Genomic DNA, 16,089 nt, shown 5'->3' with positions numbered 1-16,089 from the left:
GGATTTTGGGAAGGCGGCTGTGGTGATGCTGTGTGTTCAGAGAAAGTCCCTGCCTAGTCTAGGGAACTCTGTGCTGCTAAACCATAAGCTTTTACATTCACCAACATTACTACCCTGGAGAATCTGTTCTGCATATAATCTCCTCTTTAAGGACCTGTCTGTACATGCAATCTCTCCTGAGTTTTGAGCCAAATACAGAAGTAGCTGGACTTGCCTGTTGGCTCAGCGGTAGAGAATCTGCCTGCCAGTGCAGCAGACACGGGTTTGATCCCTGAGTCAGGAAGCTCCCCTGGAAAAGGGGATGGCAACCTGCTCCGGTATTCTTGCCTGAGAAACCCCATGGATGGAGGAGCATGTCAGGCTACAGCCCATGGGTTGCAAAAAGAGTCGGACATGACTCAGTGGCTAAACAGCAACAGAAGCAGTTAAGTCATATCCTCACTTAGCGGGGGAAAGCAGCTGTCACTGGAAACACTAGTCCTTCGCGTTTCAATCTGCCTCCATCTGCCAGACAGTCTGGAAAGCCCATTTCCCTGAACCATATCCCATGACTCTGATTTGATCCCCTGTTAGTGGGTGACCCTGATGCTGAGTTTCTTTTAAAGAACAAAATAATTCAATTTCCCCACAGCCATCCCCCAGAGCTGTGGAGGGCAATCATTGATCCAACCACCATAGGTCATGCATTTCCTTTTCCTATAACTGGGAAAAGATCACTTGACCCATATTGGTACAGATGAATCTTTCTACCGCACTCTATATGATAATTTGTCCATTTTGAGCATAATCATGACCTTTGGCCTTGTATAGATTCTCCTAGTTTCTACAATCTTTGTTTTGTTTACTTGAAATGTCATTGACGGGGCAGTGGGAACACTTTAAGGAGCTTCTAGGTCATCATTTCTCTCCATCTTTGAAAGAGTCCTTGCTGTGGGCATTATCTTCGTTCTGGCTCATTTCACGCTTTCCTACCCCATGCCTGGGTTCACCGTCCACCAAGCAGTTCAAGCTTCTTGTAGCAGAATATAATCTTAGATAACAAAATATGGGTTCTAGTGGTACACATTATAGTGTTTCAGATAAACACTAGTGTTAGGTTGGAGTTACCAGCATTTTAGAGACAGAACTAGAAAATTACTTTCCCCTGCAAAGTACATGACTTCGTATTTCATATTTACCTGTAACTTTACTGAGTTTCTATCTGACTTTCTCTGCATGAGAATTTAGAAGGCGAGTCCTTTTGCTCCCTTTTCTGACCCATCAATTTTCTCTTTGTCATTGGATTTGCATGTATTATGCCGCAGACTATCACCCTAAACCATGCATTTAAGGCACAGTTTCACCCATCTCTCCGAATTAGGAACTTTTTTTTCCCTTACTTTTTTCTCTTTGAACCTTGTTTCAAGCATCCTGAAACTGACTTTAAGTTATGCCTGCCAAGAAAAGTCTCTTTCCTGTGTCTCTAGAGCACTAAACATCATAAAGGATGAAACAACTCAAATGTTCCTCCAGCACCTACTAGGGAAACTACAGGGACTAGCCATTTTCTGGGAAACATGCTTAAGAAACCTGGGTTTGATGGAGTCCCATTCAATTTTCACAAATTGTAAACAACTAAATGCCAAAATCTAGAGGCTTTCGATATTTATCTAAAATCATCCATCCATTCTTCACTGTTAGGGGTGAGACTTTAGCCCAGAATGAGAACTTCTTAAGTCCAGTCCTTCTTTCCTTCTAAAACATTTACTGAACACCTAGGGTATATCATGGGTACTAGGACCGAAGAATGGTGCTTTGGAAGTGCTTAGTAAGTGTTTGATTCCAGAGGGAATTAAAAGTCTGGCTGTCCAGAAAGACCTCAGCAGTCTTGCAAAGGTAGATTCTAGCGCGTGCATTGTAACAGCCTAAACGCCACACATGGCCTATAGTACAGGCTAGACCTATATGTTTCCCTCCATGAAGGAGTGCTCTTCACCTTAATTCCCGTTTGAAAATTGTCGCAGCCTTCCTCTAGTTGGAAGTGACATGAAATCAGGCTTGTTCGCTGCTGTGGACTGTGGTACACCAGCTTTTAAGTAGATTTGTTTGACTGCCTTCCATTTATTGAAAATACCTGTGCCTGCACACAGAGGAAGGTAAGGAGTAATAAACTGCTTCGCATAGATTTCACTGTTTCCTTTTGCAATATAGAAAATGGTTCATTCCAAGAGTTTAGCAAGTATTTATTAAGTAGGTACCACAATCCACAGCAGCGAACAAGCCTGATTTCATGTCACTTCAAACTAGAGGAAGGCTGCGACAATTTTCAAATAGCTTCCACGCAGGATGGTGAGAGTTCTGATTGGGGAGTTAGAGGTATGAGCACTCAGCCTGGGATGAGTATAAGTGAGGGGTCAGAGAAAGGTTTGTGGAGAGAGATGCACTTGAGATATAAGACTGTAAATCAACCCTATAAAGCAGCATAGGCTCTAAGAGCAACCATTTGAACAAAGACACGGAGGGGCAACCCGAAACTAAAATAGAGAGGAACAGTATAGACCTCCCAGTGTTCCAGAATTGCCCGCGGGTAGCTCGCCGTTCCCCTGGCACGGATCCTGGAGGAGCACCAGGAATGCTCTGGCAATGCCGGCTGGAGCTCAGCGGTGCAGACCTGCTGCCGGGACCTCACTCACTTTTATCTCATCGGTTTCAGTCTCTGCTCCGGATCCTGGAGACCCCCAAAGGCCGCGCTGCTTTCAGAGTCTCCAGTGGGTTCAACGGGCTGCTGTCCCTTCTCTCTGACCTGGAGGGGTCTCTCCAGGAGCCCCCACTGCAGACGTGGGGGGCAGTGTCCCCCAGCCAGACCCTGGACCTTGTCCTGCACAGCCTCTGTGCTTTGTCAGCTGCACTGTACCTGGACCCTGTCAACGGTGACTTCTTTAGGAGGACCGGGCTCTTTGAGAAGCTGGCCGAGGACCTGTGCTTGCTGGGCTGTTTTGGGGCCCTGGAGGAAGAGGACGCCTCTCCGCCCTCCTGGGAGGACACCAAGGCCAGGCCATTTGCTGATCTGCTGAGTGCGGCCTTTTCCTCCGCCAGCCTGCTCCCACCCAAGATCCAGAGCTGCCTGCAGATCCTCAGCTTTCTGGACAGCATGGCCCGAGGCACCCTCCACCTGCGCAGGGACCTGAAGGATGCTCCGAGGACCAGGCAGGAGCTAGCGGTGGACCCTCAGAGGGCAGAACCTGGCAGTGACCCCCAGGGAAGCTTCAAGCAGTGGCCAGACCTGGAAGAGAGGTAGGGCTTTGCTGCCTGCTTCCCTAATCTGTCCTCGGTGTGTTTGTCTCCTGTGTCCCAGGCACATATCCCGCACATGCGTAGTACGAAGTGGGTGTGCGGAAAGTTACGCTGCTACTCACCCTCCTGAGTCCATTCCCAGCAAGCGTCCTCCTATCTGATGTTTAAGCCAATAGGAGACCGAACTGGATTCAGAAGCAAAGGAAACCTTTCCTCTTTTCACAGAGAATGGAGAGGTGCAAGCTCTCCTGCTCTCTGGACAAGCCTGGGGTGGGGCTGCCTTTAGGGATCCTGTGTAGAGGGAAGGGGTGGAGACCGCAGGGCTGGGTGCACCACCTCCGCACACGGCCCACTGCCACCGCCTGGAGGGGAGGATCCTGCACCTCGCTTCTGCACCGGATCTGCGCGTTGCCGCGTCCTGCGCAGCCACTTTGCACTGGGAACTCTGGTCTGAAGTGCCTGCCCAGGGCAGGGCCCCTGTATGCAGTAACCAGTGAATAAGTGAGACTAGACTAGGCAGAAAGGAAGAGGGTAGACCTTATCTTATCACCCAGATTCCACCTTATGTTTCCCGGGGATCCCAGTGGGCTTTGCTGGTGACAGCGTGATTTTCTTTCCTTTAAATCAAGTTAACTTTGTCTTGGTTAACTTTGCCTTTTCTTTTCTTTAAATCAAGTTAACTTCATCCCCCTTCCCTGAGAGCTGGCAGAAAACCAGTCTGACTCAGTTCAGGGTCGCGGGATGCTGATGAGTCACCGAGAACCAAGGAGGCTTACCTGATTTTGGAAACTGAGGGCAGAGCTCTGCTGCGCACAGGCTCCCTTTCTCCTTTGGCTTCTTTGCTGTGCCTCGGAGCCTAGGTGCCTGGGCCCAGCCTCTTTGGTGCGCTGAGTAGCCTTTGCCTTCCTAGATCACATGTCCTGCCTGCCAGGGCACTGCCACGGAGTGGGTCATGTCCTTGACTTGTGAGACACAAACCATAGCGTCCTTCCCAATCATGGGACTCTTCTTGTTCTTTCTTGCTGCTTCCATTTCCCCTGACAAGGACATCTTTCTGCAGGCTAACCTTCTCAAGGGCCTGACTTTGATAAACAACTTCTCACTTTCATTCCTGTAACACAGAATTCCACCAAAGTGAGGGAGCACAAAGAGCCACCCCGCCGCCTTGGATCAGCAGGGGGGATATGCAAGAACAAAGCAACAGAATAGTTGGTATCTTTTTTTTTTTTTTCATTCCTCTGAAGCATCGATGATAAGACAAAAGTTAATATTGCAGTCAACTATCCTGCCTGCCACCTCTCCAGGTCGCGTGGCCCTTAACACCACAGGATTATCCTCTGAAAGACATTGCACGTGTTTATCCGAAGTGAGCACCCAGTGTGTCAGCCAGACATCAGTACTGGGAGCTGGTGGTGAGGGGTTGGATGTCAATTCTCCAGCCACTGTGATAATCACGATTGTTCTTGCTGCATTGGTTAATCTGGTAAATCAATTTGTTTTCTGACCTTCCATTCCTTCAGAATTTGCTCATATAATTATTGCTGGATTTGACTTGCTGACTTTTTAAAAATATTTTTTTGTTCGTGAGAAAGTTCAGCCTTTCACACTTTCTTTACTATTTTTACTGTCAAATTTATGCTGGCCTAATCAGTTGGGCAGTGTTCCCTCTTAGTTATGTAATAGAACTTGCCAGTAAAACCTCAGGACCCTGATGTTTTCTTGTGAGAAAATTTATTCTTTTTTCTTTTACCTTTTTTTTTTAAGAGCAGCTTCTTTATTGAGACGTAACACCATAAAATTCGCCTATTTAAAATGTACAATTGAATGTTTTTCTTGTATATTCACAGAATTATATGATCATTACCACAATTGATTAGAACATTTTTATCACACAACAAAGAAACTCCATTATCCATTATTTTCCATTTCTCCCACTCCTGCCTCCAGTCCCAGGCAACCATTAATTTATTTTCTGTCTTTCCTGACTCGTCTATTCTAGATATATCATATAAACAGGATAGTAGAATATGTGGTTTCTTTGTTTCTGGTTCTTTCATTTAGCATAATGTTTGCGGTAGCATGTATCAGTACTCAATTCTTTTTATTGACAAGTAACATTCCAGTGTGTATACCACAGTTAGCGTCCACATAACGGCTGATGGGCATTTGCGTTGTTTTCACTTCAGGGCTATTATGAATAATACTGCTATGAACATTCATGAACCAGATTTTTGTGGATACGTGTTTGTGTATCTCTGGTCTGGATACCCAACAGTAGAGTGACTAAATCGTATGGTAACTCGATGGTTAACATTTTGATGAACTACAAGTCACTGTCCAGAGTGACTGCGCCATTTTCTGTTCTTGCTAGTAGTGTGTGAGGGTTTAGTCTGAACATCATTTTGTCAGCTCTTGTCATCATCTCTTTGACTATAGCCCTCCTAATGGGGATGCTGTGCTATCTTATTGGGCTTTTGATTTTCATTTCCTTGAAGGCTGTTGATATTGAGAATCTTTTCACGTGCTTGTTGGCTACTTGTGTATCTTCTTTGGACAAAGGTCTATTAGGCTCTGCACCTTTTAAAAATTGAGGTGACATTGGTTTATAGCTGTATGTTTCATGTGTACAACATTATAATTCGACTTCTGCAAATACTATAGTGTGCTTGCCACCAAAAATCTGGTTTCCATTCGTCACCATACAGTTGATCCATCTTACCCATTTTGCCCTCCTGCAACCCTCCTTCCCTTCCTCCAACCACCAATCTGTTATCTGTATCTATGCTTTTGTTTTGTTTCTGGTTTCATTTTTTTTTTTTTTTTTGGCTGCACAGCATATGCGATCTTAGTTCCCCAACCAGGGAAAGTGAGATTCCTGCAGTGGAAACATGGAGTCTAACCACTGGGTGGCCAGGGAATTCCTTCTATGGGTTTGTTTTTGTTTTGTTCGATTTATTCACTTATTTTTGTACTTTTTACATTCCACATATGAGTGAAATCATACACTGTCTTTTCCATCTGACATTTCAAGTAACATAATACCCTCAAGGTCCATTTATATTGTAAATTGCAAGATCTCGCATTTTTATGGCTGCGTAGTATTCCACTGTGTGTGTGTCTGTGTATCACACCTTCTTATCCATTAATCTGTTGATGGGCACTTAGATCATTTCTTTAGCTTGGCTATCGTAAATAAAGTTGCAGTGAGCGTAACAGTGTATATATCTCTTTGAATTAATGTTTTCATATCCTTTGGATAAATACCCAAGAGCAGAATAGTTGGACCATATGGTGGGTCTGTTCTTAATTTTTTGCAGAATCTCCATGATGTTTATTTACATTCCCACCAACAGTGTATGAAGGTTCCTTTTCTCTGCACCCTTGCAGATGCTCGTTATTGCCTTTTTTTTTTTTAATTATAGTCACCCTATTGGGCATGAGGTTATATCTTATTGTGATTTTGCCTCGCATTTTCCTAATAATTAGTAATGTTGAACATTTTTTAAGGTGCCTGTTGGCCATCTGTATGTAATCTTTGGAATGTCTACTTAGAGTTCTGTCCATTTAAAAAAATTGTTCTTTTGTTGTTGAGTTGCATGAGTTCTTTATGTATGTTTTGATTACTATAGCTTTGTAGTGTAATTTGAAATTAGAGAGTGTGACACCTTCAGCTTTGTCCTTTCTGTCTCAGAATTGCTTTGGGTATTCAAGGCCTTCTGTGATTCCATACAAATTTTAGAACTTTTACATTCTTTTTCTGTGAAAAATATTGTTGAAATTTTGATAGGAATTGCACTGAAGCTGTAGATTGCTTTTGGTAATATGGAAATAATGTTAATTCTTCCAATATTATAGTAAATAAGAGTGGTGAGAGTGGGTATAGTTGTTTCTAATCTAAGAGAACATGCTTTGTTTTCCACTGTTCAGTAAGATGTTAGCTGGATTTGACATGTAAGTTATTTATGACCTTTATTCATTTTATTGAGAGCTTTAAAAATCATAAATGGATGTTGAGTCTTGTCAGATGCTTTTCCTGCATCTGTTGAGTTACTCATTTGATTTGTATCCTTTGGTTTAAATGGTGTATCATATTGACTGGTTTGTGGACACTTGTATCCTTAGAATAAATCCCACACGATGATGGCGTATAAGCCTTTCAGTATACTGTTGCCTTTAGTTTGCTACTATTTTGTTGAGAATTTTTGCATCTATGTTTACCAAAGACATTGGCCTATAATTTTCTTTTTTTGTTTTGTTCTTGTCTGGTTTTGGTATCAAGGTAGTGCTGGCCTCATAAAGTGAATTAGGAAGCATCCCCTTGTCTTCAATTTTTTGCTTGATACCCTTCTGTTAATGTTTGGTAGAATTTGCCAGCTGTCTGGCCCTGGGTTTCTGTTTTCTGGGATATTTTTGATTACTGTTTCAGTCATCAATAGTGATCAGTCTATTCAGATTTTTTAGAAAGTTGTTTGTTCTAAGATTTTAACCATTTCCTTTAGGCTGTCCAATTTGTTGATGTAAAGCAGTTCAGAGTACTTTCTTACAATCCTTTGTATTTCTGTGATATCTGTTATAATTTCTCTTGTTTCTGATTTTATGTGAGCCTTCTCTCTTTTATCTTGGTGAGTCTAGCTAAAAATTTATCAATTTTGCTTGTCTTTTCAAAGAACCAGGTTTTAGCTTCATTCTATTATCTTTTTAGTCTCTAGTTTATTTTCACCAGGTTTTTTTGTTTTTTATTTCCTTCCTTCTACTGACTTAGGGCTTTGTTTCTTCTTTTCTGCTTCTTCAGGTGTAAGCTTAGACTGTTTTTGAGATTTTCTTATTTCTTGGGGTAAGCATGTGTTGCTATAAGCTTAGACTGTTTTTGAGATTTTCTTATTTCTTGGGGTGAGCCTGTGTTGCTATAAACTTCCCTCTTAGAGCTGCTTTTGCTGCATCACATAGAGTTTGGTGTGGCATATTTTCATTTGAATTTGTCATCAGGTAGTTTTTGATTTCTCCTTTGATTTCTTCAGTACCATGTTGTTTAGTCTCTACATATTGTGATTTTCCCATCCTTTCACTTGTAATCGACTTATAGTTTCATACAGGTGGTTGGAAATATGCTTGATATGATTTCATTCTTAAAGTTATTGAGACTTGTGTCCCAACATATAGTCCATCCTGGAGAATTTCTATGTGCACCTGAAAAGAGTGTATGTTCTGCTGATTTCGGATGGAATGTTCTGTATTTATTCAAGTCTGTCTACTCTAATATTTCCCTTAAGCCCTGTGTTTCCTTATTGAATTTCTGTCCAAATAATCTAACAGTTGATGTAAGTGGGGGTATTAAAGTCGCCTACTATTCTTACGTTGCTGTCAATTTCTCCCTTTAGGTTAGTTAGAATTACTTCATATATGCTGGTATTCCTATGTTGCTGCTGCTAAGTCACTTCAGTCGTGTCCGACTCCGTGTGGCCCCATAGACGGCAGCCCACCAGGCTCCCCTGTTCCTATGTTAGGTCCATACATATTAACACATGCTGTGTCTCCTTGAGAGATTAGCCCCATTTTTTCCCTTGTTATATTTTTTGGCTTGAAGTCTGTTTTGTTGGTTACGAGTATGGCTATACCTGTTTTTTTGTGTGTTTGTTTTTGCTGCCGTTTGCCTAGAGTATAATTTTCCATATCTTCACTCTGAACCTATATTTGTCTTTAGAGCTGAGATGAGTCTCCTGGAGACAGCCTATAGTTGGGTCTTGCGTTTTAACCCACCCAGCCACTCTGTCTTTCAACTGGTGGATTCAATCCATTTACATTTAGGGAGATTATTGGCACGCAGTCTCTCTATCGCCATTCACCTCTTGTTTTCTGGCCGCTCTATACCTTCACCGTCTCTTTTCCCTTGCTCTTCTGTCATTTCACTTTGGTGGTTTTGTGTGACATTCTCCTAAACTCCCCGTTGCTCGCGTTTCACGCCTCTGCTCTGGATTTTAGTGGTGTGGTTGCCACGTGGTTTGTATAAACGGTTCCACAGGCTGCTGTGTTGTGTGTGTGCTCAGTTGCTCAGTGGTGTCCGGCTCTGTGACCCCATGGACGGTAGCCCTCCAGGCTTCTCTGTGCACGGAATTTTCCAGGCAAGAATACTGGAATGAGTTGCCATGTTCCCTTTCCGGGGGATCTTCCCAACCCAGGGGTTGAACCTGTGTCTCTTGCATCTCCTGCACTGGCAGGCAAATGTGCCACCAATGTGCCACCTGGGAAACCCATTTCATAGGTTACATAGTTCTTTTTCTACGGAAAAGTTGTCATCTTCATTTGCTTATACAGATTTTATCTTTTTATTCTTCCCTTTTAGTTCTGTTGCCACAAATTATCCCCTTTTGTGTTGTGAGTTTATTACCAAATTGAAGTAGCCATTTTTTTAATGCTTTTATCCCCTTTTAACCTGTATCCTCTAATTGCTTAACAACTTATTCTGATACAGAGTTGAAGCTTAATTCTGTCTATTTTCTATTCAAAGTTTTGGGGCATTTCGCTCCTTTGTTTCAGGTAGAAGAGCTCCTTTCAACATTTCTTATCAGGCAGGTCCAGTAGTGAACTCTCTCTGCTTTTGTTTGTCTAGGAAAGACTATTTCATCTTCATATCTGAAGGATAACTTTTCTGGGTAGAGTATTCTTGGTTGACAGTTTTAATCTTTCTATATATTGAGTATATTATTCCACTCTCTCCTGGCTGATAGCATTTCTGCTGAGAAATATAATAACCTAAAGGGGGTAACTTGTAGGTTGCTGTCTTTTTTTCTTCCCGATCATCTTTAAAATTCTTCCTCACTGACTTTTGACATTTTTAATGTAATGTGTCTTGGAGAAGATCTTTTTGCATTGAAAAAATTGGGAGTTCTATTAGTTTCATGGACTTATATATCCAGTTTCTTCCCAGATTTGGGAAGTTCTCAGCTGTTGTTCCTTTAAGTAATCTCTCTTCTCTTTCGGGGGTACCCATTATCTCTAAGTGGCCTTTTCTAATCAAATTGGATAATTCTTGTAGAGGTTCTCCATTAAAAAATGTCGTCTTCTTACTTCTTTTGCCAAATCGTCCCTAGACTCGCACTGTGAGCCGGTCCTCCCTTCCGTGCGGCCCGCTCCGCTTCCCGGGCCTTCTGCTCCACCTTCGCCTCATTTATCGAGTTTCTCGGCTCCAGAATGTCCACTGGCTCTTTTCAAGAGCTGCAGTCTCTTTGGTAAAGTACCCCTTCTGTTTATTGATTTTACTCTTGACTCGTTGAGTTGCCTTCCTGACTATTCTCGTAGTTAACTGAGTTTTCTCCATGACAGCTACTCTGAATTCTGTCAGTTAGGTCACGGTCTTCTGAGGCTTTCAGTTCAGTTTCTGGAGAGTTGTCATTCTCTTCCTGTGATGCTGTGTTATCCTGGTTTTTCGTGGTGCTTGATGAGTTGCTCCTCTGCCGGTGCATTTGAAGGAGGAAATGTCTTTGTTCTTTAGGTGAAGCTTTGTTTACTTTGAATCTAACAATTCAGGTTCCCAATTAAAAGGCCTTTCTTTTGCTTTTCAGTAGGTGGTGCTATAGCCCAAGTTTTGGGCTTCTCTTGGCGGCCTCTGGCTGTATGTGAAGACCAGCCCTTTCCCCCTGCAGCAGCTCTGCCTGGGGTGTCCCTGCGGTCTCCCTGTCCCTGCCCGTCCTCCAGGACGGCTGGTGCCTTAGTGCTGCCAGGGCTGCTGCCGCCACTGGCACGTCTGCCTGGGGCGCTGGCGTGGCAGGCACCCCATGTCTGGGGTCACCTGGGTCACGGGCGCTGCTGCTGTTGTGGGGAACGGGGGGAACCAGGGTCGCTGGTGTCTTCACTGCTCCCGGGGTTGCTGCGTTCATAAGTGCTGCTGCTGGGAGCGGGGAGCCTGGAGCTGCGGGCGCCGCTGTGGCTGGGGGGGACCAGCATCATGGGCCCCGCCGCCGCGGCCACCCAGCTCCCCGTGGCTGCGGGCGCTGCTGTGGCTGGGGGGACCAGCATCGTGGGCCCCGCCGCCGCGGCCACCCAGCTCCCCGTGGCTGCGGGCGCCGCCGTGGCTGGAGGGATCAGCATCGTGGGCCCCGCCGCCGTGGCTGCCCAGCTCCCCGTGGCTGTGGGTGCTGTCCCGCCGCCATGGCCACCCAGCTCCCGGCAGCTGCGGGCGCCGCTGTGGCTGGAGGGATCAGCATCATGGGCCCCGCCGCCGTGGCCGCCCAGCTCCCCGTGGCTGTGGGTGCTGTCCCGCCACCGTGGCCACCCAGCTCCCGGCAGCTGCGGGCGCCGCTGTGGCTGGAGGGACCAGCATCGTGGGCCCCGCCGCCGCGGCCACCCAGCTCCCCGTGGCTGTGGGTGCTGTCCCGCCGCCATGGCCACCCAGCTCCCGGCAGCTGCGGGCGCCGCTGTGGCTGGAGGCCTATGACCTTTGTGCCACCTCTGTCGCTGCGACCAGCTGAAGCTACGGGCTCGGCGGCTGTGGCTGTGGTGGGGCCAGGGCCCCAGCACTGCCTGTGTCCCTGGTCTGGCTCCTCTCCCTGGAGTATTCTTGCCTGAAGAATCGCGTGGACAGAGGAGCCTGGTGGGCTGTGGTCCATGGAGTCAGAGTTGGACACGACTGAGTGACTAACCCTGCCTCCTCTACGTGATCCCATTCACCCGCCTTCAGATACACAGATGTGTGGGTCTCTCCAGCATCCTGGTGGGGTGAGCACAGGAAGCTTTGTGCACGTATGAATGTTGTATGGAAGCAAGGGAAACAAAGGGAGCGTTTCACAGTACCATGGTGCTGGTGTCTGCCTTCAAAGCCTCTGCGCGCGTGTGTGGGTGTGTGTGTATGTGTGTATTTGTCCTGCTTTCTCTGGATACTCCCACAATAATAGTGATGATCTGCTAAATGTTCTGACACAATAGCTTGCAATTTAAGGTTTGGGCACTAACTTGTAGATGGCATCAGGCCTGATTCTTTATACATAACTCTTGTGTCAAATATCATCCTGATTTTACAATGAGTAATTTTTAAATGTATGAGAGTCAGATTTCATAAATAGAACAATTTTTTCTCATTAAAATAAATGCATCACCCTTGACCTTCCCTGATGGTTAGAAAAGAGGAAGTGCAACCCCAGCCTCTTCTGAGAGAGTCTGTGGGGTAAAGGACAGGGCAGTGGGCTGGACACCGGGGACAGGGTGCTCACCTGTGCCCTCCACCGACGCTTGCATTCCCCTGGGCAAGCGACTGGACTCAGCTGTGTCTGTACAGTGGGCCCCGGTCTCCAGGAGGAAGACGAAAGCTGTGGGCCTTAGGCTCAGGCCTGTGTATTCTACACCTCAGTGGCCGTGCTCCTTGAGACTTTGACTTCCTCGCGCTGTGCCTTGATTTCTCAGTTTGAATGAGGGATAGTAAGAGTGTCCGCGTGGAGGGCTGTTGTGTGGTGAGCACTGGAGAGGATGCTGCCTTTAGGAGCCGTGATCACAGCTGCTGTTTACTGAGCGCTTGGGCCCAGGGACCGTGCTTTGCTCTTCAGAAGCACTGTGGGTGTGCGTGTCAGTCGCTCAGTCAAGTCCGATGCTTTGGCACCCCATGAACTGTAGCTCACCAGGTTCCTCTGTCCAAGGAATTCTCCAGACAAGAATACTGGAGGGGGTTGCCATTTCCTTCTCCAGGGGATTGTCCCAACTCAGGGATCGAGCCCAGATCTCTCCCATTGCAGACAGATTCTTTTCCAGTGATGTAGTAACATTTTTTATAAAACAGAAGATACATATTATATAAATACCAAATATATACTGTGGCTTCCAAAATACAGAATATGTAATACCCATGAAGCACACACACCCCCCCATAGCGTGCATCACACACACACACACACGCGCGCGCGCACACGCACGCACGCACGCACACACACACGCACGCACGCACGCACACGCACGCACACGCACGCACACTGCAGTAGAGCTCAATAAGCGGCAGCTGCCATGGTGATGAATCAAGCTGGACATCTCCGGTATTTCCCGGATCCTCCCGCTTGGGATGGATGACGTGTTTCTAGGCCAGCCAGTCCACAGTGTGGGTCTGGAGAAGGTGGGCAGGACATTGGGTCAAGTGTCTTTTTAAATCATGAAAGGGTATTGAATACAGTCAAATGTTTCTTCTCTATCGTTTGAGGTGGTCCTTTTTTCCTTTGTTTATTAACGTGGTGTGCTGCACTGATTGTTTTTCAGTGTTGAACCGCTCTTGCTTTCCTGGGATGAATCCCACTAAATCATGGCATATGGTCTGAGGCTGTTGGATTTGTTTTGCTAGTTTTTTGTTGAGGGTTTTCTGCATGTATATTAATGAGGGATATTGGTCTGTAATTTTCTTTTCTTTGTATGGCTTTAGTATCGGAGGAATAATGCGGGCTTCCTTGCTGCTCCTCGAACAGGTCAGACATACCCCCACTTTGGGGGCTTTTGCACTGGCTATCCTCTTTGCTTGAAATGCTTTTCCTCTGGATATCTGCATCCCCTTCGTCAAGGCCATCCAAATGTTACCTTTCCAAAGAAGCCAACTCTGCCACACAAGTTAAAATTGTAAATTTTTTCCCTCTTACACCCAATGTTCTAAATTCTCTTTTCTGTTTTTTCCGTAACATTTATCATCTTTCTTCATAATATGTAATTTCTTTTTTATTATTCTATTACATTATTAAATATACCATATGATAATATATGACATGTATTTGGTATATATTTTACAGTACTACTTATAGTAAAACTTATATAGCAATAGTAATTTTTATTATTTGCCATCTACGTATTTATTACGTTTACCTTTATTGTCTGTACCCTTCTCACTTGTCAGGTATGGGTTTTACTCTGTTTAGCTTATAGATGTATCCAGCACGCCAGGAAGATACTTAGGTCAACAAATATTTGTTCAATACTGAACTGGATAAATTAACACCAAGTGTTAGAAGCACTCCTGGCACCTTAGCCGTTCTTGGGGGCTGGTGGTGCCAAGAACAATATCATTGTGGTTTGTAAAAGCAAGCTAGAGGCAAGATGTTTGAAAATCAAGTGTTTGTGATTCAGTATTCGACTCGTGATTTTTTTCCTTTGTTTTTCTTTGTATTGCTGTTTTTCCAATTAGCATGCAGTCCAAGTCTTTTTCTTGGTGTAGAGGCCTGTGGGTCTTAAGTCACGTGTAGTGTCTTGTGACCGCCACCACAATCAGGATATGAACAAACAGTCCCACCCTTTCAGATAGTTCTGAGTGCTGTCCCTTCACAATGAAACCCTTTTGCAACCCCTAACCCCAGGCAACCACTGATCTATTCCTTTAGCTTCATCTTTTTCAGAATAACATGTAAACACAAGCACAAGTGTGTAGCCTTTTCAAGCTAGCTTTTTAAACTCCGCACAAGGCCTTTGAGATCTATCCAGCTTGTTGTATCAGCAGTTCTTACATTTTTATTACTGAGTAGTATTCCATTGTGTGGATGAAAATATTTTCTCCCAGTCTATAACTTTTCGTTTCATTTTTAAAATGTCTTTCACAGGTTGAAATTTAACAATCAGTTTGCCTATGCCTACAAAAATCCTGCTGGGATTCTGATTGGAATTGTATTAAACAGCATCTATAGATGAATTTGGAGAGGATTAAGACCTTAACTACACTGAGTATTCCAATCCATAAACAGAATTTTTCCATTTATATAAATCTATGATTTTTAAAAAAAATCAAGGTCTATAGTATTCAGCATACAGAGCAAGCACATTTTTAAAATTAGATTTATTCTTATGTTTTAGGAGCATGATTTTAAATGATATTTTAAATGTTTTGTATCCCAACTGTTTACTTCTAGTAGGAATGTGACCAATTTCTGTATGTCACTGTGCGTCCATGCTAATTCATTTATTTTTTCTAGGAGCTTTTATTTTTTTAAAATAGATTGCTTGGGATTTTTTCTTTCTATGTGACAATCATATTGTCTGTGAATAGTGACAGTTTCATACCTTCCTTTCCAATCCGTTGTTTCAGCATGATGTTGCATAGGAATGGTGAGAGAGGACGTACTTGCCTTGTTTTTAAGCTTGAAGAGAAGGTCTTCAGTCTTCCGGTATCAAATATTCTATTAGCTGAGTTTCTTTGGTAGATGTCCATTGCCAAGTTATGGATGATTCCTTCTATGTCCATTTTACCGAGAGTTTTTTAAAAACCATGAACAGGTGTTGAATTTTTAAAACGTTTTTTTCTTCATATGATCATATTTTTTCTCTTTAATTTAATAATATAATAGATTCTATTGACTCATTTTTGACCAGTGAACCAGCCTTGCAGGATAAGGCAGATTGGCCACAATGCCTTGTTTATTTTGTGTATGGTTATATTGGTTTTCGCAATAGTTTGTAGAGATTTTGCACCTGTTTTTATAAGCGATGTTGGCAGATAGTTTTCTTTTCTTGCACTGGCTTTGTCTGCTTTTGATATCAGAGTCATACTGGTCTCACAAAATGCGTTCGAAAGTGTTCTCTTATCTATTTTGAAGGAAGCTGTATAGAATTGGTGTTGTTTATCTTTTAAACGTATGGGAAAATTCACCAGTGGAAGCATCTGGGCCTGGAGTTTTCTTTGTGGAAAGGTTTTAAACTACATATTCAGTTTTTGTAATGGTTGTAAAACTGTTCTGCTTATTTATTTCTTCTTGCTTATTTTTGGTATTTTGTAGGTTTGAAGGAATTGGTCTGTTTTATCCAGGTTGTCAGATTTGTGTGCACAGAGTTATTTGTGATGTTTTCTTATTCTTTTGATGTCTGTGGAGTGTG

The 16,089-nt window shown here is 44.0% G+C and overlaps 1 protein-coding gene across 1 annotated transcript in view; it reads left to right on the top strand.

The window, feature by feature from the left end:
- The window catches only part of WDFY4 (WDFY family member 4), a 233,556-nt gene that overhangs the window by 29,794 nt on the left and 187,673 nt on the right, over positions 1–16,089 (top strand). The window contains exon 11 of the mRNA XM_068982260.1: positions 2,693–3,273. Within this exon, the coding sequence (XP_068838361.1) occupies positions 2,693–3,273 (581 nt within the window). The remainder of the gene's footprint in view (positions 1–2,692; positions 3,274–16,089) is intronic.

The sequence above is a fragment of the Capricornis sumatraensis genome, chromosome 10, assembly GCF_032405125.1.
Source record: "Capricornis sumatraensis isolate serow.1 chromosome 10, serow.2, whole genome shotgun sequence".
Lineage (NCBI taxonomy): Eukaryota > Metazoa > Chordata > Mammalia > Artiodactyla > Bovidae > Capricornis > Capricornis sumatraensis.
This window is presented reverse-complemented; position numbering and strand designations above follow the sequence as displayed.